General features: G+C 42.1%; 1 protein-coding gene across 1 annotated transcript in view; it reads left to right on the top strand.

Annotated features, from left to right (window-relative positions):
• The window catches only part of DGKI (diacylglycerol kinase iota), a 328663-nt gene that overhangs the window by 291733 nt on the left and 13145 nt on the right, over positions 1 to 23785 (top strand). The window contains 1 exon segment of the mRNA XM_032220500.1: positions 23649 to 23686. Within this exon segment, the coding sequence (XP_032076391.1) occupies positions 23649 to 23686 (38 nt within the window).

Raw genomic sequence — 23785 nt, 5'->3', positions numbered from 1 at the left:
CCTAGTACATATGTGTTTGTGTGTGTGTGTGTGTGTTTGTGTGTGTGTGTATTCCTTGTAGATAAACCACTGTTTGAAAGACAAACCTCTGTTTATTGTATTTTGCTCCTGGGTTATCTCAAAATAGTCACACTGTGTGCACTCTGACAAATATAAAAGAAAGATAAAATAAAATACAGTAAAGAAAAAGAAATATATACAGTAAAAATTGACTTCACCCTTCTCAACGTATAAACGTTTTAAAATAACCGTGATGGTTTCTTCCCATATTTCATTTCTTATCTATAAACAAATCCATAAAATCCTGTCATTTTAGTCCTGAGGCCAACCTAAGTCCATTAAGGGATACCAGAGATAGCAACACATCTAATTTTACCTTGATCACATAGGGCAGGTTTATAGCCCCTTCTTTTATGTCTAACAAACTTTATCTTTATTTCTTCCAAATAATGCCTTACAATTTGATTTTTTTTATTTTTTGTTTGCCCTTTTCATAAAATTCATCAAAGCTTTAACAAGCATCTTTTGTAAATCCATTCTAGGAAAATTTTCCAGCTGGCTCTCTTGGTTTGCTATTTGTATATAAATTATTAAGGCATTCAGCAGTTTCTTTTTTATGTCCAGTTACTCTATGCCAGTCTTATAGCCTGTCATTTTAAAATACATTTCAATTAAATCATTTCAAGTAATATTGTTCTTTTTCCATGGCATCTTTTAAACACACTTTATATATATATATATAGGCAGACCCTCTTAAACTTACTTGTCGGACCCATTGTTTAAAAATATCCTTCAATATGTCCAATGTTAAAGTATTTTGCTTCACTCTGCATTTGTAAGTTTGAGTGTTCCTCTCTTTTAACTTCTCTTTTAACTTCGTAATCTTTAGTTCCTTCTAGTTCCCTTTGATTTTCAAACTTTTTTTTTAAAGAAACCAAAATAAAAATATTTCCTCACAGGAAATATAATTGTTAGGTCAAGCCCAACAATGATGTAAGCAAAGAATGTGCTGGAGGGAAATTTAATATTTCACTCTAGCAAGTCCGGAATGAATGTTAAACAGTACAGAATCTCGCTAATATTTCTCCACCCACCCACATACCTACCCATCCGTGGAACCGGAAGACAGTCATCATTATCATCTTCTTTTAATGATCCCATAATCCCTTCCAGGGTGGAGTCTGAGCAACTAAATGGAGCTAGCAGAGTGTTTAATGGCCAGATGCCCTTCCTGTCACCATTGCAGAGTTTTGTTCAGCAGATATATTCTCATTGTGCCCCCAGCTTCCTGAACTAGCAGACAGTGAATTTCTATTTTAGAAAGTAGTTCAGAAACAACAGGTATTGTTGGGATAGATGAATTTGTAATTTAGTCATTGGATATTATGTCATCAATAACTTTTATTTGTGCGGTTGCAGGAATTGTTGCTGGATCTGCTCTAGGAGATGATCTCAAAATAAGACAAAAGGGCTTAGAGCAGGGGTGTCACACTCAAGGTCTACAGGCTGGATCTGGCCCAAGCGGATGGGATGATTAAATCTGACCCATGGGGCTGCTCTGAAAACAGGGAACGACCCGCAATGCCTCTGCCAGCAAAAATGGAGCTCTGGAGAGCTGCTTGCATCCCTCAGGCCCTGTTTTCAGCTGTAACAGCTTCCTGCAGCCCTCTGCCAGCAAAACAGGCTCCATTTTCGCTGGCAGGGGGCTTCAGGAGGCCATTGTGGCTGAAAATGAGACCTAGGGGGCCATGCATGGCCCCCTGGCTCCTTTTTGCTGGCAGAGAGCTAGAAAAACAAACTAAAAACAAATCAAAAGGAGAAATATTTCCCCTTTTGCATTTGAGCATCCAAGAAGGGAAGGAGAAGGGGAAAGAGAAAGGACAAAGAAAATGAAGGAAAGATGGGAAGAGAGCAAGGACGGAAAAAGAAGGAAAGATGGGAAGAAAGAAGAAAGGAGAATGAAGAAAGAGGGAGGGAAGGAAGGATGGATGGAAGGAAGGAAGGAAGGAAGGAGAGATTATAATGAGAGGAAGGGAGGGTCTGAAGGAAATCTTGTCTTAGCACTTGGCCACCCCAGGTACCTCCAGCATGAGTGATGTCAAGATGGCCACGCCTACCCTGGTGATCCCCCCACCTGAGGTCAAACACAAACCTGATTCGGCCCTCAATAAAATTAAGTTTGACACACCTTGCAAAATCTCAGGAAAGTATGAAATAAATAGTAAAAGCTACTTTTCTATCTCAGTTTTGAATGCTGCTTATAGATGGCTTCATTAACTGCCTCATCTACTGAACCTCTGGAAATTCAGAATGTACCTGCTGATTTCATAAAACTGGAATTTGGTTTATTTTAAGTTGCTGAATAAACACAACATGTCAGGGTTGACAAATTACACTAAGATACGGCCAAGAAAGTACTATAGGGCTTATATGTGTGAATCTAACTGGTTAAATGTAGAGTGCCTTCAAAATTAAACTACATTTATGCTTAGTGCTCAGTCACTTTGCGCTAGAGGTTTGTTCTTAAAAAGCTCTCTATATGCTTCTCATCCTCAATAACACATCTTAATTTCCACATAGATTGCATAGATACTTTATATAACATTCATTCAAGGTAAAATAAATGCCAAAATTGGTGGAGTGAATGAGAAGAAATTTCACTGACTTATTGCCTTAAAACTGAAATATCCTCATAATAACATATCTAAAAGTCTATTACCTTGTGAGTTGCTGAAAGAACCAGCTTGGTTTTTAAGCTGCTTTAAATTTCAAGGCAAACTCAGCGGTGGGATTCAAATAATTTAACAACCGGTTCTCTGCCCTAATGACCAGCTGGGTAGGCGGGTCTCTGTGGTTATGTGACTGTGTGGGCATGGCCAACTCAACGTCACTTCCGTCAATGGGTGCTTCGCCTTAGCTGTTAATAAGGGTTAACTGGAGAGGCAGTTTCTGTAAGCAGGGCAATAAAGGTTAGGCTAGAAACAACACCAGAATGTTTCCTTCCTGCCTTTCTTAACAGGATTAGCCCTGTAAAGTGGAAAAAAAAAAAGGAGATTTCTTCCAACAACCAGTTCTCCGAACTGCTTAGAAAGTTAACAACTGAATAGGTGCGAACTGGCTGAATCCTACCACTGGGCGAACTCCCTTGATCTGCAGTTTCTGGAACAATATACATTTTGGAATATTTTTATAGCTTATATTTCAGATTTTTCTAAATGCTCTCACACAATTCTTGGTTAAAATGTATTTTATCTTTTTAGGATAAAATAAATTTAGAAACTATAGAGAAATACACTGGTAATACTCTTCAAAGATGCACTTAAATACAACTTTGAGTAATTTGCATGACTTTTACAAAGAAGCAAATATACAAATAGAACAGAATGGACTCATGGATGAAAGTAACTAAAATCAGCCTTTCCCATCCATCCCTGTCCTGAACAAATGGTGAGAGGGATTTCCATATTTAAGCGATTTTCCTGAGTGTGCATTTTTATGTTTCCATTATAACTTTCTGATTTCTGAAAGAATTGTTTGGTCTTTGAATACAAATTAGGTAAAGAGATTTCTATTTCTTTTTCATGTTATCCATCTTGAGTACTTCATTAGTTGAAAGATGGGGCAGAAATGCAATGAGCAAACAATTGGAACCAAGGAAGTTAAGAAGGCCTTTAAATTAACAAAAAGGCTGGAATCTGGTTATTGAGGTACATGTATTCTGAATGAGCGAGAAAGTGTGCAGTTAAGCATGGACGTCTGAAGCTGTTTCAGTTTTATCCTAAACATTTATTTTAAAATTTGTTTTTGCCTCATTGTTTTTTCTCTCATCAATGTAATTCCCCCCCCCCCCCCAAATAAATAGATAGGATTTACGAGGCTCTATATTCTTCTCTTTGCTTTCAAATTCACATCATTCTCTTCACCAGCTTGGAATCTTTGAGAAATCCTGGACAGGCTTTTGCACAAAGCTATATTTCCAATCCCTAATTCCTTCCAAGTATTTTGAAGTTGGCTAGGATTGTCTTCTCTTCTTTCAATGTTGGGATGCTCAAAAGAGGCTGGGAAAGCTATAAGGCCAACCTGTATTGTATTTAGTGAACCAGTAGCAAATTCATCATTTAGACAGCATTCTTCTTGATGACTGAATTATGTCAACTCCTGGAATAACTGAAATCACATTACTCATGGTCCATTTGGAAAGGAGAAAAATGCCCATACATTCTCCATGCATCTATCTGTTTTGTAGGCAGCTTGAGTGAAGAGCTAACTGGCTGTCATTCTTCCTGTAAATATAATTCCATTAAAAATGGTGATGATGCTATGAACCCATAGTTTGACCACCACAGTTTTTCTTAATCCATGGTCGTATGAGACCTTACATGTGTATGCAAATAGCAGGAGGGAAGGGCTTGTTTGAGATCAGAGGCTGAAAGAAAGTTGAGTCATGATTTTGGTGCATGTATCTTATGCAAAATCCAATGTGGTGGTTTTGGTTTTATAATTCAAATGTAAAATGGATTAGATGGATCAAGATCAGGTTGCCTGTGAAATCGGCTAGAGTTCTCCAATGTCAAGCCATCCACTCCAAGGAGCTCCCATATTGCAAAAAATATGTATTTTCTGATCTGAGCGGTACCATATCTGAGACAAGAACATGGATTTGACTTTTCAAGGCAACCTCATGTGGACAACCTGATATGGACAGGGTGACATGGCTCAAATGCCAGATCAACTCAAGTGCCATTGGAAGAAATCCTATAGCAGTGATGGTGAACCTTTTTGACACTGAGTCCTGAAAAGAGAGCACACGCTCATCTGGGCCGCAACCTGGAAGAAGAGCTGCCCAGGGCACGCATGCGTGGCAATAACTAGAAGACAAGCTGCCCAGAGCGCATGTGCAAGCCCAAAAATAAAGTTCCAGTTTCTGATGTGTGCTGGCCAGCTTGTCTTCTAGTTACTGGAACGCATGCGCACGGGGCGATCAGCTGGACAGCGGACATGCTCATGCAGGAAAATGGAAGACCAGCTCTTTCAGTTTCTAGCACTGCCACACGCACGAAGGCCAGCCGATCGTCGCATGCACATGCAGACCAGAAACCCAGAAGAGGAACGGGCAACGCCACGCATGCCGGGCAACATGACTCCATGTTCACCATCATGGTCCGATAGCTTCTGAAATTCTTAATTACCCTTAGCAGGCTAGGAATTCACAGCACTGTGATCCAAGCTATAGGAAAGCCCCAGACTGAATTAAATTAGCATGCACACAAAGAAAAGGACAAGAAAGAGGCAAAATAGATCTGCAAAGTTTTCTTATTATTTTAAAATATAAAGTCTATTTCAGCTTCTTTTGTATTCTGTTTTCATGTAAGTTATCAGATATATATTTTAATAAGAAGCTATATCATTGAATACAATGGTTTCATATTTGAGATGACAGATAACTATATAAGGTCAACTTAGACTGGAACCCTGTATTTATTTAACTGGGAATAAATCCAATTTAACTTAATGGAGTTTCTTTTATGAGACGACATGTGTTGCATTCCATAGTTAAACCATTATTGGATTTTTAATTTTCCCATTCTAGATGTTTTCTGTCTTGGTAATGCTCATCTAATTGAAAATATAAACCAATGTTTTACTCTATCCTTTCTTTATTTCATCTGCTTTCATCGAAGAACCCTACAAGAAGAAAGAAAAATGCTCATTTTTTCAGCTCTAGAAAAACAGTACTTGCTTCAAACAATAGAAATGCAATTTGAACAATGTCTTATATTCAGAGATTATAAATTGTCGTCCCCCAAATTGTCACTTCTTTATTGATTTAATTATGATGAATATTAATAGTTAACAGCATTAAGAATAATTCTTAATCATGTCAATTATAAAACATTAATATAATTTTAAATTTAATTTGGGTCTTGCTATTGTTTTTTTCCCCTTGTTATTTATCACATGGGTAATTTTTAGGTAGTCCCTTGTTGTTAATTGTGAAGTCGTGTCCAACCTCTCGCGACCCCATGGACAATGTTCCTCCAAGCCTTCCTGTCCTCTACCATCCTCTGGAGTCCATTTAAGCTCACACCTACTGCTTCAGTGACTCCATCCAACTGCTTCCTTCTCTGTCGTCCCCTTCTTCTTTTGCCCTCAATCTTTCCCAGCATTAGGCTCTTCTCCAGTAAGTCCTTCCTTCTCATTAGGTGGCCAAAGTATTTGAGTTTCATCAGGTAGTCCCTAGTTGGTTTTAAAGACAAATTTTGACAAAGCTTAAAATGGATCTAGAATCTGAACATTAATGTTGAAGAAGACTCCTGAGAATATCACGGGTGGCCAAGAAAAAAAACAAATGGATTCTCAAATAGATCAACCCAGGTTTTCACTTGACCAGCCCAAATTATCCCACTGTACTTGGAACACATTATGTGATGGCCTAGCTCCAGAGGTCGGTTCCTACCTATTCGGTCCGGTTCGGCTTCATAGGTAGTAACTCTGGTGGACATGTGACTGTACCAGTTCTATCCTTGGCGGAGCCATCTTAATTTTCTGTTCTATTCATGCGCAGAACAATCTTCATTGAAAAAATGTAATTTTATTCCTTTTTTAAAGTTGTGCACATGCACGGATTGTTTTAAGTGTAAATGCGCATGCACACAAAAATTTTCGGGTGCTGAACTGCTAGTAATGGCGGCCGGAATCCGCCTCTGCCTACCGCTCTGGAGTAGTCCATAATTTTGGGAACAAAGAAGACAACTAGCAGCAAGATGGATGGACTGAATTACAGATGCACCATTGGACTAGCTAATGAAGAAAATCTACTGTGTGATCATTAAGAGCTGACATCATCTTGCTGGTACATAATCAATGTCAATTAATCAAACTAAAGAAATGGATACGGGTATGTCTAATCTAATGAAAAGAAGGAGTAGGGATGACATGATAACAGTGTTCCAATATTTGAGGGGCTCCTATAATGATGAAGGGGGTCAAACTATTTTCCAAAGCACCAAAAGCCAAGACAAGAAACAATGGCTGGAAACTAAACAAGGAGAGAAGCAACCTAGAACTAAGAAGAAATTTCCTAACAGTGAGACCAATTAGCCAATGGGATAGCTTATGGGTATTCTATCACTGAAGGCTTTCAAAAAGAGACTGGACAGCCATTTGTCTGAAAGGATATATGGTCTCCTGCTGAAGCAGAGGGTTGGACTGGAAGACCTCTGAATAGCAATAGCAGTTAGCAATAGCAGTTAGACTTATATACCTCTTCATAGGGCTTTCAGCCCTCTCTAAGCGGTTTACAGAGTCAGCATATTGCCCCCAACAACAATCTGGGTCCTCATTTTACCCACCTCGGAAGGATGGAAGGCTGAGTCAACCCTGAGCTGGTGAGATTTGAACAGCCGAACTGCAGAACTGCAGTCAGCTGAAGTAGCCTGCAGTGGTGCATTTAACCACTGCGCCACCTCGGCTCTTCCCTTCGAACTCTATTATTCTGTGTTCTATGTTCTAAATGTGATTAAACATCCTGGGAATGTGTAGTATGGTATGATTAAAGCTAGCGTACAAACTAATGTGAGGAATCTTGGAATGTTAAAGCAATTGTAGTTTGGGAAATACTGGAAAAAAGATTAATAATGTGTGTATGTTAATAAATGTTTTTGCATGGGACAGCAGCTGGTTAACATCCTTTGAAGTGGCCAAGTTTGGTTAAGACTTGATTGTGAGACTTTGCATTCTGTTGACCTCACCCTATTCCTAAGAGGTCTGTAAGGGGATGTGCATAAGCGCACCAGCATATCTACCATCCCTGTCCTACTGTCCCCATTTATTTGTACCCATTTCCTCTGTTCTTATTCATGTTTATTCTTATTCCTGTTATCTTGTACATGAGTGACAAACTAACTAAATAAATAAATAAAATGTCAAAATAATATTTTTTATTAAAATGTAGATAGAACAAATTTCTAATCCACCTTAGATGAAATATTTATAGACCTTCTTAGAACAACAACTATCATCTTGTATAATTTGGTAGTAGTTATTAAGTTTTTTAAAAGTGTTTTTTTTTCCATATTAAGAGCGTCTTCCTCACAAAGACACTTGGATAGAGTTCATTGCTTCCAATTAAATGCGGGGTAATAAAGTGATGTAATAATATAATGGCAAATGTGTAGAAAAGCTCTTCCATTTAGCAAAGAAGCCACGTTAAAACCATCCTTCGAAACCCTAGAATGCCATGGTTAAAAATGCACATCTTTTGAATTCACTTCTTTACAATTCATAGTAAACAAAATCCATTATTTGTGTCCAACATATGTTAGAGTTATAGTGACAGATATACAAGAAAAAGTCTGTTTGTTCATAAGGACAGTTTACTAATGGCTTGGCAGGAGGGCATTCAAAGCAAAAAGGGGAAAAATATTTGAAGATGTATAAAACACAAGTTGCTTCTTTCATACTCTGGAACTACCAAATCTGAAAATGGAAATCTATTGATATTCTTGCCATTTCAGGAAAAAAGCATTGCCAGTGGAGTGTTTGCATCAGCTAGCTGTATAGAAAGAAGACTTAGATCTGCATTTCTGTCAATCTTGAGATGGGGGTGCAGAGAAGGTTCACCAAGAGCAAATCCACTTTATCTTATCAAAGAGCAATAAAGCATTTCTATTTCTTACTGTGAATGCTGATCCCAGAAAAAATCTAGGAAACAATTATTTTATTTCAGTGTTTGTCAAATGGAATAATGCTTTGGGACATCTTCAAGGCCCGAGGATACTTTATGGCATGATAAAATGTGTGCATAATTCATGTTTGGCATTGTGTAGCAGTAACATTTGTCATCCTCTGAATAAATGCATTTTTAAAATCTGTCTTTTATCCATAATTGCACATTGGGAGCATCAGCCAATTTCTTTCCCTAGCTAGAGCTTAGCCAAAATAAAACTGCTTATGCCCTTTGTTGAATGCTTTGCATCGAACAAGGGCTGAACAGGTAAAAGAGGGTTACTGTAAATAAAAGAGGACCACCACAATCAGATGTTTGGCAATTTGCTGCAGAAAATTGGAAAATAATAGCTAGTGTTTAAGTAGGTACAGTCAGCATGAAATTTGGGGGGCACTCCAAGTTCAGACTTCATGCTTGGATGAAATTCTGCTGGAATTTGAAGAAGCAGAATAGAAAAAGTGCAGAGAAGAGCAACAAAGATGATTAAGGAACTGAAACAAGAACACTTGCTGGAATTGGGTATGTCTAGTTTAATGAAAAGAAAGGCTAGGGATGACATGATAGTGGTCTTCCAATATTTCAGGGGTTGCCACAAAGAAGAGGGAGTCAACCTATTCGCCAAAGCACTTGAAGACAGGACAAGAAGCAATGGATGGAAACTAATCAAGGAGAGAAGCAACCTAGAATTAAGGAGAAAGGGATTCGAACTGCCAAACTGCTGACCTTTCTGATCGACAAGCTCGGCGTCTTGCCCACTGAGCCATCGCATCCTCAGATATCTATTACAACTGGTTTATCACTTTGAGAAGCACGAGAAATGTAATTTAATGCCAACTTCTGAGATGAAAGAAGGCGATTAGACTACTGACCAGCTTTTCAAGCTTCATGCTCACATCACTCTATTTGGCTTTGTAAGATCGAAAGATGAGCGGGGAGGCTGCTGTTGTTGGCACCTGGGCACTGCCCTCAGACCCTACTTGGTCTTCTTTGAGCTCGTCCAGGAGCACGAGCTCATCGATGAGGCAGGTTCTTTGTGGCAGTGGGGACGGCAGCTGGATGCGATGCATCTCAACTGTGGACTGTTCGGATAGTTCAGCGGCTCTTGCCTCGTCCACCGCCTGCTGCAATGTAATTTCAGCCCTTGCCAAAAGTCTCCGCTTCAGACGGGGGTCTTGCACCCCACACACAAACTGCTCCACAAGAGCGAGTCATTGAGGTCGACAACTCGCACTGGATCGCCGCCATCTGGAGAGGCTGTAAGAATTGGCTTACAGTCTCTGACTCCTTCTGGACACATTGCCGGAACGCATAATGTCGGGCGATCCTTGATGGTGTGGGCGCATAATGGCTCCTGAGCTTTGATATCAAAGTGTCCCAGCTGAGCTCATATATGGCCTGAGGTGAAGCAAGAACCCGTGCCGTATTGAACATTTCCGGATCGCAGGAGCTTAAAAAGAAACTGCACTTGCGGTCCGCAGGCAGGTTGTGGTTGTTGGCGATTAAAAAACACTCAAAACGCTCCAGGAACCCAGCCCAAGACTCACCGGCGGTCCCGAATGTAGCGAAAGGTGGAAGCCATGACCGAGCCATTCTCCTCAGAGACAAGGGGAAAAAAACGTAGTCCCTTGTATTTTCTATTCTAGCGCTGTTCAGGCAGGCACCTTCAGCATCCCATCCTCGTCGCCAGTGTAAGATTGAAGGATGGATGAGACATGAACCGGCTGAGGTGAGTTGAACAGTAGTTTATTGAAAACAGAACTAGGAACTATGTACAGACAGAATTCAGCACCTCGCCCTGCTTGACAGCTATTTATACGGGAGCTGTCAAGCAGGGCAGACAATGGGAGTGCTTCTGGCAGCCCGTGCTCAGCCAGCAGCGCTTTAGCCAATTAGGTGCGGCTCGGCTGTTGCCGGCTGTCAGTTGTAAGTCAAGGACTTGCGGCCAGTCGTAAGTCAAGGACTTTAGGACCAGTCACAAGTCGAGGACTTAGCAGGCTTGAACTAGGAAGTCTGGGCCCAACCCATTCAGCGGGTCACACGCTCGACCTCGTATTTCTCTCGGAGCAGTGGACTTGTGATCTTGGTCTGAGGGGTAGTGAGATCATACCCCTGTCGTGGTCAGACCATTGCCTACTGAGGCTTGACTTTCGGAGGCCAAACCTCCACTGTAGGGAGGAGGAACCGACCAGGTGGTTCCGCCCCAGGCGACTTATGGACCCCTTGAGGTTCCAGACGGAGCTTGGCGTTATTCCTGATACCCTCGCCCACAGTCCGGTGGAGACCCTGGTTGCTGCCTGGAATTCGGCAGCGACGGAGTCTCTTGACCAGATTGCGCCACTACGGCCGCTCCGAGGCTGTGGATCCAGGAGGCCCCCTTGGTTCACCGAGGAACTCCGGGAGAGGAAGCGCCAGAAGAGACGCCTAGAGCACTTGTGGAGATCCAACAAATCCGAATCGAGCCGAGCACTTCTAACATCGTGCATCAAGGATTACATCAGGGCAATTAGGACGGCAAAAAGATCTTATATTGCCACCTTGATCGCCTCCGCTGAGTCGCGCCCAGCCGCCCTGTTTAGGATAACCCGTTCCCTCATAAATAGGAGGGATACGGGGGATCCCCTGCAGGGTAGGGCTGAAGATTACGTCCAGTTCTTGGCGGACAAAGTTGCTCGGTTTCGGTCGGAGTTGGACTCCGATTCTGCAGATCCAGCCGAGGCACAAGGGGATAATCTGGTAGACCATCGCTGGGTTGAGTTTCAGGATGTTGCCCCTGGGGACGTGGACAAGGCCATGAGAGCTGTGAGTGCCTCCACATGTGTGCTGGACCCGTGCCCCTCCTGGCTGGTTGTCAACAGCAGGGAGGTGACACGGGGCTGGATCCAGGCGGTTGTTACTGCCTCCCTTCGGGAGGGGGGTCTTTCCCCCCGCACTTAAAGCGGCGGTGGTGAGACACCTCCTGAAGAAACCATCTTTGGATCCAGCCGTTCTTAACAATTACCGTCCAGTCTCCAACCTCCCCTTTGTGGGGAAGGTTGTTGAGAAGGTGGTGGCCTTCCAGCTCCAGCGGGCCTTGGAGGAAGCTAGCTATCTCGACCCATTCCAGTCCGGCTTCAGGCCTGGCTACAGCACAGAAACCACTTTGGTCGCATTGACCGATGACCTCTGGAGAGCCAGGGATGGAGACTATGCTTCCATCCTGGTTCTCCTTGACCTCTCAGTGGCTTTCGATACCATCGACCATGGTATCCTTCTGCGATGACTGCGAGAGGTGGGGGTGGGAGGCACTGTTTTGCAGTGGTTCTCCTCTTACCTCTCGGACAGTTCGCAGTCGGTGTTAGTCGGAGGGCAGAGATCGACCCCTAGGCCCCTAACATATGGGGTGCCGCAGGGTTCGGTCTTGTCTCCCCTACTTTTCAACATCTACATGAAACCGCTGGGTGAGATCATTCGGCGGCACGGGATAAAATACCACCAGTATGCGGACGATACCCAGTTGTATCTGTCCGCCCCGTACCAACTCAATGAAGCGGTGGACGTGATGAACCAGGGACTTGAAGCTGTTAGGGACTGGATGAGGGCTAAGAAACTCGTGCTCAACCCGGATAAGACCGAGTGGCTGTTGTGTTTCCCTCCCACCAATTTGGCAAGTATTCCATCACTCAGGCTGGGGGGTCAAACATTACACCCCTCAGACAGGGTCCGCAACTTGGGAGTCCTCCTGGACCCACAGCTGACTTTCGAACACCATTTGTCAGCTGTGACCAGGGGGGCATTTGCCCAGGTTCGCCTGGTGCACCAGTTGCGCCCCTACCTGAACCAGGAGGCTCTCACAACAGTCACTCGTGCCCTTGTGACCTCTAGGCTGGAGTACTGCAACGTGCTCTACATGGGGCTGCCCTTGAGGAGTATTCGGCGACTTCAGCTAGTCCAGAATGCAGCCGCGCGAGCGATTGTGGGTGCACCTCGCTTCACCCACGTAACACCTATCCTCCGCGAGCTGCACTGGCTACCTGTCGATCTCCGGATACGCTTCAAGGTGCTACTTGCCACCCATAAAGCCCTCCATGGTAGTGGATCTGGGTACTTGAGAGACCGCCTACTGCCAATCACCTCCACACGACCTATTAGATCGCATCGATTAGGCCTCCTCCGAGTTCCATCCGCTGGTCAATGCCGACTGGCAACCACGCGGAGGAGAGCCTTCTCGGTGGTAGCTCCGACCCAATGGAATGATCTCCCCGTGGAGATCCGTACCCTCACCACCCTCCAGACCTTCCGCACAGCCCTCAGAATCTGGCTATCCCGTCAGGCCTGGGGCTAAAGATTGTAACCCACCCGAATGGTATGAATGTTGTGTTTTAATTATGTATTGTCTTATATGTAAAAGTCTGTTTCCCCCCCTTCCTTTGGATTGTGAGCCGCCCTGAGTCGCCCCAGGGAAAAGGGCGGCATATAAATAAACCTTCTAATCTAATCTTCTAATCTAAGTCTGGCATTATATTCCTAATATTGATTTTGTGTCTCTTTACACTTTAAAATAGCTAGTTATTTAAAGTTTTTAAATAACTATCTGGTTTGGCTCTCAGGACTGACACAGACTTCAATGCATAATTAGAACTACAAACAATTGCTACCAACTTCCTTCCGTTGAGGACCTGTACACTGCACGAGTCAAAAAGAGGGCCGTGAAAATATTTACAGACACCTCACATCCTGGACATAATTTTTTTCAACTCCTTTTTCAACTCCTACCCTCAAAATGACGCTATAGGGCACTGCACAACAGAGCAACTAGACACAAGGACAGTTTTTCCCTGAATGCCATCACTCTGCTAAACAACTAATTCCCACAACACTATTACTACCTACTAAGACTGTATTACTATTCTTCTTCTCTTCCTTCCTAGTACCTATTTCTTCTTATGACTATAACCATGTTGCTTGTATCTTTACGATCTATATCATTAAAAAGCTAAACATCTCTGTTAGTAGTATCTGTCTCTCAGTTAAAATGGCTGCTGGGTGCTTTTCAAAATCCCTGCATATATTGGCACAAATCTACCTTATCAAATCTCTTTTTCTTCTCAGTTAGATGTTTTACAGGCTGCGCAAACCAAAGATCAGATAGGGAAATGTCAACAAACTCTTAATCAGAAGTCTGATACAAGTCTAGATTTTGGTCTAGATCCAGAATTTTTTTAAAGCCCTCTTCAATAAGCACATTTGTTGGTTTCTTTAGGCTTTCCCTCCTCTTTTCCCTGTTAGTTGATTTTGCAGAGATTTTAAAGTATTTGTAGTGCTATTTCTGGAGCCATAATTAGGTCCTTGTGGAATTCTTTCCATGGAGGTGCTAGCCCAGCTCTGTAAAAATTCTCTGCCAATTTTTGTTAGTGCTTATTCATTCTTCATATTCCAGTTGAATCAACTCTTTCTATTTAGGAACAAAGCAGAGCTTCTTTTATATTTCTCCAATTATGCAAGTCTAACTACTTTGTTGATGAGATGAGATGAGATACCTACATCTAAGAATCTGCTAGATTTTTGCTGGGTATGGAGAATGAGTTATTATAAGATATGGCAGTAGACGATTTGCAATTATTTCTACCTTTTTTTAAAAAAAGGTTTTTTTTACCAACTTACTATATTCTTCCATTAAATAGGAATGTCATCCATTGAAAGGGGAAGCTGTGCCATGATTAGTCATTGGAGAAAAAAACATCTTTTTCTACCAATACTGTGAGATTTAGAGAACACTGGCAATTCATAATGTAACCTAATTCCCATTGAAAAAGCTTGAAAGATGATGGTGCAATTAAGTTGAAGTATTTGGAAAGTTGGGAATGAAGACATTTGGAGCTGTGCTCCTCTCTAAATTTAGTAGATTTTGTCCTCTGTATACAAAGTTTTAGAAAATTTGAGCAAAAGATATTCTGGAATTCTGGATAGTTGAATTCTTATTTAATTTCCTTATTCAGTTACTAATATGGATGGATGGATGATGTGCCATCAAGGTGGTGTTGATTCTTAATGATACACAAAAAGATCTTTTTTTCAGGATGATCTACAGTATATCTATCTCCAACGTGGTGAATTCCTCAGTGCTGTAATTGAGTCCATCCAATTCAGCTCTTGCTGCTTAAATATCAAAGAAGAGAACATCCAAAATGGTTAAAGATGTTATTATTAAACTTTTCACTGCTCAGAGTCTCAATGATTCTGCTCTAGTATGCCTGAAATCAGTTGGGCTTGCCATTCATAAAGTTGCTGATTCAAACGAGTGATTGGTTGTTGTTTCTGCTAAAATTTCTATCTCTCTTCCACCCCTACCTCCTGACACGGATATAATAAAATAGCTTGAAAATCTCAGTTATTATTAACATGTATTACTTTTTTTGATAGAGGGGGGGAAGCTTTTCTTTACCTATGTTATCAAATCTTTATGGAATAGGTTGATGTGAAACATTAGTCAGATCTCAGCAAACTTTGAAAGATGAGACTTTCTCCTAAAAGTACCATAAAATCGTATCTTTCTGGCTACTAAGTAATAGATGGCCTCAATTCAGTCTTGTTTCATAGGAAAATGCATGCTATTTTGCCTTGTTCCTGGCAATAAATTGTAGATCCAAAGACAGCTATGTAATTTCTATGATCTTAGCCATCTCCCATATCTATGGTCATTTCCTTTCTGTACTTCCTTTAATCCTGGCATGTATAATCTTATATCATATATCCAAATAATGTCAGTTTTTATCTTAAAACGCACATTCAGGATTTATTTGGTCCATGATTAATTGATTGCTTTTTCAGCATCAAAGCATTTTTCTTGTTCCCATTCTTCCTATGTCCAACTTTTACAATTGTCCATTACTGCTAGAAATACCATTGCTTTAACTGTTCTGACCTTTAGCCATAGAGATAATCTTACCTGGTCAAAGTTTGTCACTCTGAGCAGGAACATGGCCAAGGTCAAAAATGAAATAATGATAAATAAAATTAAAATATTAAATGCATAATAAATAAGGAAAAAATAGGCAAAGAAGCTGAATTAGATCTTCATGTAGTGTGCTTAGTAACCAAGAGTACATATAAGGTAAAGGTAAAGGTTCCCCTCACACATATGTACTAGTCGATCCCGACTCTAGGGGGTGGTGCTCATCTCTGTTTCAAAGCCAAAGAGCCAGCACTGTCTGAAAACAACTCTGTGGTCACATGGCCGGCAAGACTAAATGCCGAAGGCTCGTGGAACACTGTTATGCTCCCACCAAAGGAAGCACTTTTACGTGCTTCCGAACTGCTAGGTTGGCAGAAGTTGGGACAAGTAACGGGAGCTCACTGTTATGCGGCACTAGGGATTCGAACTGCCAAACTGCCGGCCTTTCTGATAGACAAGCTCAGCGTCTTAGCCACTGAGCCACCATGGCCCTTAAGAGTTCATATAGAGTGCAGTAATAACATTATGACTTCAAAAAATGACTTCAAAACTCACCAGTCAGCTTAACCAAAGTAGCCGAGACCAAGAGTAAGCACAGAATCTAGTAATATGAGCCAAGGTGGCGCAGTGGTTAGGGTGCAGTACTGCAGGCCACTTCAGCTGACTGTTATCTACAGTTCAGCGGTTCTAATCTCACCGGCTCAAGGTTGACTCAGCCTTCCATCCTTCCAAGGTGGGTGAAATGAGGACCCAGACTGTGGGGGTGATATGCTGACTCTGTAAACCGCTTAGAGAGGGCTGAAAGCCCTATGAAGCAGTATATAAGTCTAACTGCTATTGCTATTGCTAATAATATGCAACATGTCAAATCCAACCTTTAAAAATTTAAACAGGCAGCATTTCATACCTTAGTACAGTCAGGGGACAGTAGTAATAGTAATAGGTAGGGAGAGCCTTCCCTTTCCTTGATTCTTTCAAGCAATTGTCAGCCTTTAAGTAGCTTCTTCTACATGAATGTTTATCAACAGAAAAGGATATTTGTTGTCAAGGTTGAATTGTGGTGTCCTTGGTAATCTCTGAGTTTGGTTGGAACAGTGTTCTAGCCTGGATGATGTTACCTAGTTGGGTAATGAAACATCTGCAAGAAAACAACTAAGCTCAGAGAGCCCCAAGGATCCACCGATCAATGTTCCTCAACTTTGTCAACTTTAAGATGGATGGACTTTCAACTCCCAGTCAGGATGGGGAATCAGCACTTGGAACTGATTTAGTCTAAATTAAAAAAAAAAAATAGCCAAGTCATTCTTGTTGGCTTTTATTATTTCGTTTCAGCTCCTCTTATTGCTAACATTTTAAAGTGGATCAGAAGGTTGGCACACTCTATTTGAAATAATGCAATGGAAGGACACATTTTATGGGTTTGCAAAGTGAACTGTGGGAAAGGCCTGAGAGGTCAAGAGTTTTGAGAACGATTGTCAGGAGTGTGTGTGTGTGTGTGTGTGTGTGTGTGTGTGTGTGTGTGAGAGAGAGAGAGAGAGAGAGAGAGAGAGAGAGAGAGAGAGAGAGAGAGAGAGAGAGAGAGAGAGAGAATAGTCAAGATGGCAATTGCAACAGGATAATAAAGCCCCTTCCTTTTTCTTTCATCGTCTTCCTGATACATAAAATGGGCCCTCCCCCATTTTTTTTTCTTTTTTTAGTATTGACATACATTTTTAAAGCTTTGATTTCCATTAGATCAGAGGTGGGTTGCTGCCAGCATTACTGCTGGTTTGGTGCGCGCACAATTTTGTGCATGTGTCCTCGCTTCTGTCACCTGCGTGCACAATTGCCCATAAATAGTTCTGTGCATGAACAGAACATTAAAAAATGAAAAAAAAAAAAACCTATGCTGTGCAGACCGGGCAACTAGTTTGGAGGCATGATAGGCATGGGTCGCTGCCAGTACCAGCGACCCAGGCTGGCAAACCACTACCGGTTCGGCCGAACCAGTCTGAACCGGTAGGAATCCGCGTCTGTATTAGATGTTTTTCATGATTATTCCTGCATATTCCTATTATAGCTCTATATATTCCTGGGATATTTATTTCTCATTTTGCACTATTGTTCTCTACTTATTCATATTCTTGGCTGAGATATAGTTCCTTGCCTATTTTTTTCTCCTTCTTGTAGGTTTGCATTCAGTTGACATACATCTTCCTTGCTCAAGGCTTTTTCTTTACATCTTTCTTTAGCTATTGTGATACTTTATTCTGAAATCTTCTTGGATCATTTTCTTCTTGAACTTTAGGGACAACCCCCCCCCCCACTTCAGTTTTTATTATGTCTTTTTTCTGTGTCTATAATTTCTTATATACTGAATTGGTATAAAATGATACAAAAAATCTTATATCCTGACTGTACATCCTCCAAAGCAAATCTTTGTGCCATAGTTCCGGGATGGCAAACCTATTGCACCCGTGCCACAGGTGGCACACGGACCCATTTGTCAGGGCATGCGAGGCATTGCCTGTCAGCTGGCCAGCGCGCATGTGCATGCTGGCCAGCTGACTGCAGCCTTTTTTTGAGGCCATTTTTCGCCCTCCCCAGGCTCCAGAGGCTTTATAGGAGCCTGGGGAGGGCGAAAACAGCCTCCCCCCCGGAGGCCCTCCGGAGCGCAAAAAACTGGCCCTACGGGCAAACTGGAAGTTCAGGAATGGACTCCCAGTTTGCTCGTAGGGCTGGTTTTAGCCCTCCGTAGTTTTCAGGGAGGCCTCCTGAAGGTCCCTAAAGGCTCTGGAGGACTAAAAACGGCCCTACAGACAAACCAGAAGTGACTTCCGGTTTACTCGTAGGGCTGTTTTTTGCCCTCCAGAGCCTTCAGCAAAACCTCCGGAAGGCTCCTGAAGGCTCCGGAGGGCTAAAACCAGCTATATGAGCAAACTGGAAGTCCGTTCCCAAACTTCCGGTTTCCCCGTAGGGGCATTTTTTTTGTGCTCCAGAGGCTTCGTGATGGCGAACCTATGGCAAATCTAGACAGCATACTAAAAAGCAGAGACATCACTCTGCCAACAAAACTGCATATAGTCAAGGCTATGGTTTTCCCAGTTACAATCTATGTCTGTGAAAGTTGGACCATAAGGAAGGCTGAGCACCAAAGAATTGAGGCCTTTGAACTATGGTGCTGAAAAGACTCCTGCGAGTCCCTTGGACTGCAAGACGATCAAACCAGTCAGTCCTAGATAAGATCAACCCTGAGTGCTCTTTAGAAGGCCAGATCCTGAAGTTGAAACTCAAATACTTTGGCCACCTAATGAGAAGGAAGGACTCACTGGAGAAGAGCCTAATGCTGGGAAAGATTGAAGGCAAAAGAAGAAGGGAACGACAAAGAATGAGGTGGCTGGATGGAGTCACTGAAGCAGTAGGTGTGAGCTTAAATGGATTCCAGAGGATGGTAGAGGACAGGAAGGCCTGGAGGAACATTGTCCATGGGGTTGTGATGAGTCGGACATGACTTCACAACTAACAACAATTTATTTCAATTCTCCTAAACATTCAGTTTAGTATGCTTAATTTCTTCAACAATTTCAAGTTTCCTTTGGTTCTCAAATTGCACGTTCCAATTATATGTGTGCCTGTAAAATCCTCTTTGCACCATTAGTAACCAGTTGTCCTAGTTAACGTGATCTGAGCACTCCAAGTCCAACTGAAAGAGTTGCATTCTTGTAGTTCTAGATTTTTGATATTATCAGAGAGATTCAGACATATTCATACCATTTTCATGGCCTTCTGTTTGAGTTTAGAACTGTTCTCTCAGGTAATAAAATCAAATCAAACTTTTATCATGGTCAAAGACCAGCATAATTCTCTTAGGTAGGTTAGCTTCCCTCAAACTTACAGACTCTCTATATTGTGGCTCATGATAGCTTTCGGCCTCCCTTTTGACTTTATCAAAAAAGATGATCGAACCTTGATCACTGAAATTATTTAGATCTTACACTATATCGGGGTAGAAATTCTATCAATGATATATCTGTGATGGCGAACCTATGGCATGCATACCACAGGTGGCACGCCAGTGGTCCGTTGCAGGTGGTATGCCCCGGTACGGGTGTACCGGATCCTGCCTGAAGCACTGGGTACTGTTCCGGTACGGTGCTCCGGAGGGCTCACCCGCCCGCCCGGGCTTCTTACCTGTGCTTTAAGCTTTTGGCACTTCTGCGCACGTGCATGCACAAACCGAGCAGCTGGAGCATCACAGAGGCTTGCAAAAGCGTCGCAGGCAAGTACAATGCATGAACACACCACACGTGTCCACGTGGGTGATGCCGGGGCCGTTCCAACTGTACTGTTGGAACAGAATCCAGAACCCACCACTGTGGCACGCAGAGCCCTCTCTGCAGGCATGCGAGCCGTTGCCCCAGCTCAGCTCTTCCATGCATGAGCATGCGCCTCCCAGCTGATTTTTGGGTCCTGTTTTTGTTCCGAGGAGGCTGCAGGGAGGCCTACTAGGCCCAAAATGGGGTGCAGAGGGGTCACATGCGTGGAGGGGTGGGGTTACCATGGGGGGAGCATGTGCCCATATGCGGGAGTGGGGTGGGGTGGGGTGTGGGGAGCACATGCATTACATTATGGGTGCAGGCACGCGCACATATTTTTGGCACATGACGACAAAAAGGTTAGCCATCCCTGATATATATGATTCAGAGGTGGGTTGCTTCTGGTTCGGCTGAGATGGAGTGAACCAGTAGCAGTGGTGGTGGGAGGCTCCGCCCACCCACTCAGATGCTTCTACGCATGCACAGAAGTATTGCTCACAAGCGCGCCCAAACCGGTAGTAAAAAAATTGGCGACCAACCACTGACTGATATGATTTCTCTCCTTAGTTTCAGCACACTTTTATGCTCAGCTTGTTGAAAGAACATCTCATAGGGATGAGTAGAATTTATAACTGAGAGTTGGTAGATTTTCAGCACTGAATTGTTATCTATGGATTTAGTCCTTCTCCAATTAATATGTTATAATACAACAATGGATTTTTTTCTGCATTTCCTACCATTGTAATTTGATGAAGAACATATTTTGATGATTTCTTATGATGGGCTATGGAGTTCATATACTATTATTATTTGATGAAGTGTTTAATAGTGTATACGTGGATGCCCTATTCCTCCAACATTTCATCCTTCATTTGATCATAAAGAAGGACATCATGAGGGATGCTCATAATTGCTTTTTAGCAAGGCAGTTGGGAAGCCTGCAGAATAATAGGGAAAATGAAACAAAAGTTCACTACAGTAGTTTTGGCAACGAGACAGTAGAAAAATAAAACAGAAAAGAAACTCTAAAAAAAAATTGGATAATTCTCTCTGACCTTGAGGTTAGGAAAAGAGATAGCTCTTCTAAAACAAAATTTTGATAAATTGAAGGATGGACTTTGGCACAATTTTAAACTATCTGACATTGTCTGCTAAAAAGAAGTAACAAGGAATTGCAGCCAAATTCTTCTTTGTGCATTTGGAGTGAATTTACTTTGTTTGAATTGCCAGTCTACAAGGTTTATAATCTGCTTATTGTATTAATTGAGAAACTGGAATAGGTTCAAAAAAAGGCCAGTGATGATGATTAGGGAACTAGAAACAACATCTTATGAAAAGCAATTAAAGAAGCTAGACACTGTGGGAAGAAATGTCCATCTGGGTTCAGTTGCGAGTGGGGAGAAAGATACTGAAAACAGGGAGGCTGTTTGGAAAGATAGTTTAATGGTAGACAGGACCACATGGGTTTTTGGGGGGTCTTGAGCACATGGGTGTGAGAGAGAGATTTTATACACTCCCTTGGGCTTTGAATTTGAGCTTCCTGTTCTCTGAGTTTTCTGAGTCAAACTTGGTTGAACTATGCTGGGTGACGTAATGAAAAGGCATATGTTCTGTAAGAGTGTTGGGCAATTCCTATTATCGCTTAATGGATTTGTCTGGTTTGGATCTTGAGTGAGGGCTAATCCTATCACGGTGGAGCTGAAGGGCTTTTGTTTTTTAGATAAGAGGGCCCAGTCTTTCTGGGACTATTAACAAAGATGGAGGCTGCTTTCCAAGACCATGTTTCTCTTTTTCTCATCTTTTTTCTCTTCTCTACTGGTTCGCAAATGTGAGCGTATGCGCCAGTGGTGGGTTGCAGGTAGTATGCCCCGGTACGGGCATACCGGTGCCTGCCGAGAGCACAAGGTACCGTTCTGGTACAGTGCTCCAGAGGGCCCACCTGCCCTCCTTACCTGTATTTGAGCTCTTCGACACTTCCGCGCATGTGCATAGCGCGTATGGCACCTGTGCAATGCTCCACTAAGCAGCTGGAGCATTGTGGAGGCATCGCAGGAAGTAAGGACACATGCGCATGCTGCGGGCGTTCATGTGGTGCATGCTGGCCCCCATTACACCGTACCAGTTACACCGGGATCCGGAACCCACCATTGGCATGCGTGCATACGCTTTTGGCAAATAAAGGGCCTAAATAGGATGCCATAGAGCTGGGATGAGTGGGTGGGGCCAGCTGAAATTTCCGTTACTGATTCGGGTGAACCAGTCCGAAACAATAGAGGTGTCTGGTGCTAACATCCTACAACACCTTTAGTCTTGAGAACAGAAGACTGAAAAAGATACAATAGCACAAATACTCAAAGAGTGTCAGAATATTAAACACCTATCCTTTACTGTTCCAGAGTTTAAGAATAATAAGTTCTTGGGGAAACAGAATGCATTGAATATTAGAAAAACAAATCTGATAATGAGCATAGTTTAACAACATAATTCTTAGATGGGTTTTAGCAAAAACTGGACAGCTTTATGGCAAAACTCCTAAACTGGAAACCTCCACTGAGTGAAAGTTAGATTTGATGGTCTAAATGGCCACTTCCAACAATACAATTCTGTGAGTCAGTTGCTATTGTTATTGCAATGTCTGTTTCAACTTTCTGCAGATGCCTCTATGGTGTAGTTATTTACACATGTACAAAATTATTGTGCCTATGAGCCATTTTGAATGCAAGGGCAAATGGTAAAAAAAGAAACTTATCTGTGACTATTTCTCACTTGACCTAATGATAGTTCTTTCCCTCCCTCCCTCCCTCCCTCCGTCTGTCTGTCTCAGAGAGAGAGAGAGAGAGGGAGGGAGAGAGAGAGAGACAGAGAAAAAAAAGAAAAGAAAGAGCTTACCATCTTCATATATTTCTTTTAAAAATCTAGCTTTTACTTCAAATATAGTGAATGTCTATTAGCATTTATTGATAGCTGGGCCCATACTCTGCATCCTGGATATCTATACTATTGGTAATTACTTTTTCTTATCAAGTATTCTTTCTATGCTCAGCTTATGTTCAGCAGCACACAGGTAATCCTCCACTTACAACAGTTAACTTAGTGACTGTTTAAAGTTACAACAGCTCTGAAAAAATGTGACTTATGACCATTTCCCACAATTACGACCTTTGCAGCACACACAAACACACCCATGATCACTTGATCAAAATTCAGATGCTTGGCAACTGGTTCATATTTATGACCATTATTGTGTCCCAAAGTCACGTGATCACCTTTTGCGAACTTCTGGCAAAGCAAAGTCGATGGGGAAGCCAGGTTCACTTAACAGCCATGTTGCAAACTTATCAACTGCAGTGATTCACTTCACAACCATGACAAGAAAAGTCATAAAATGCGGCAAAACTCATTTAACAAATATCTCACTTAACACCAGATATTTTGGGCTCAATTGTGGTCATAAATTGAGGATTCCCTGTATTGTCTTACAAAGAGTCCTTGCTGAATTCAAATCAAACAAATCAGTTAAATTAAACGCAAACTAATCTAAAGCTCAAAATGCACTGTTAAAAATCCTTGGAAGATCATGTTTCTATGGTATCAGCCTCCAGAATATATTCAGTTAACATAATCAAGAGAAATAAGGGCCTCTTTTGTCAGGAATAAATATGAATGCTAATAATATCTCCTTATGTCTTTGCAGCACTTTTACAATCAGTAATAGCTGGCGATTTTCTAAGAGTAAGTAAAAGATTTATCATACTATATATCTCTTTCATGGTATGTGTTGAGTTACTGACCATTTGTTTTTATGCACCATATGGTGACATTCAGGATACC

The sequence above is a fragment of the Thamnophis elegans genome, chromosome 7 (genome assembly GCF_009769535.1).
Source record: "Thamnophis elegans isolate rThaEle1 chromosome 7, rThaEle1.pri, whole genome shotgun sequence".
NCBI classification, from domain to species: Eukaryota; Metazoa; Chordata; class Lepidosauria; order Squamata; family Colubridae; genus Thamnophis; species Thamnophis elegans.
This window is presented reverse-complemented; position numbering and strand designations above follow the sequence as displayed.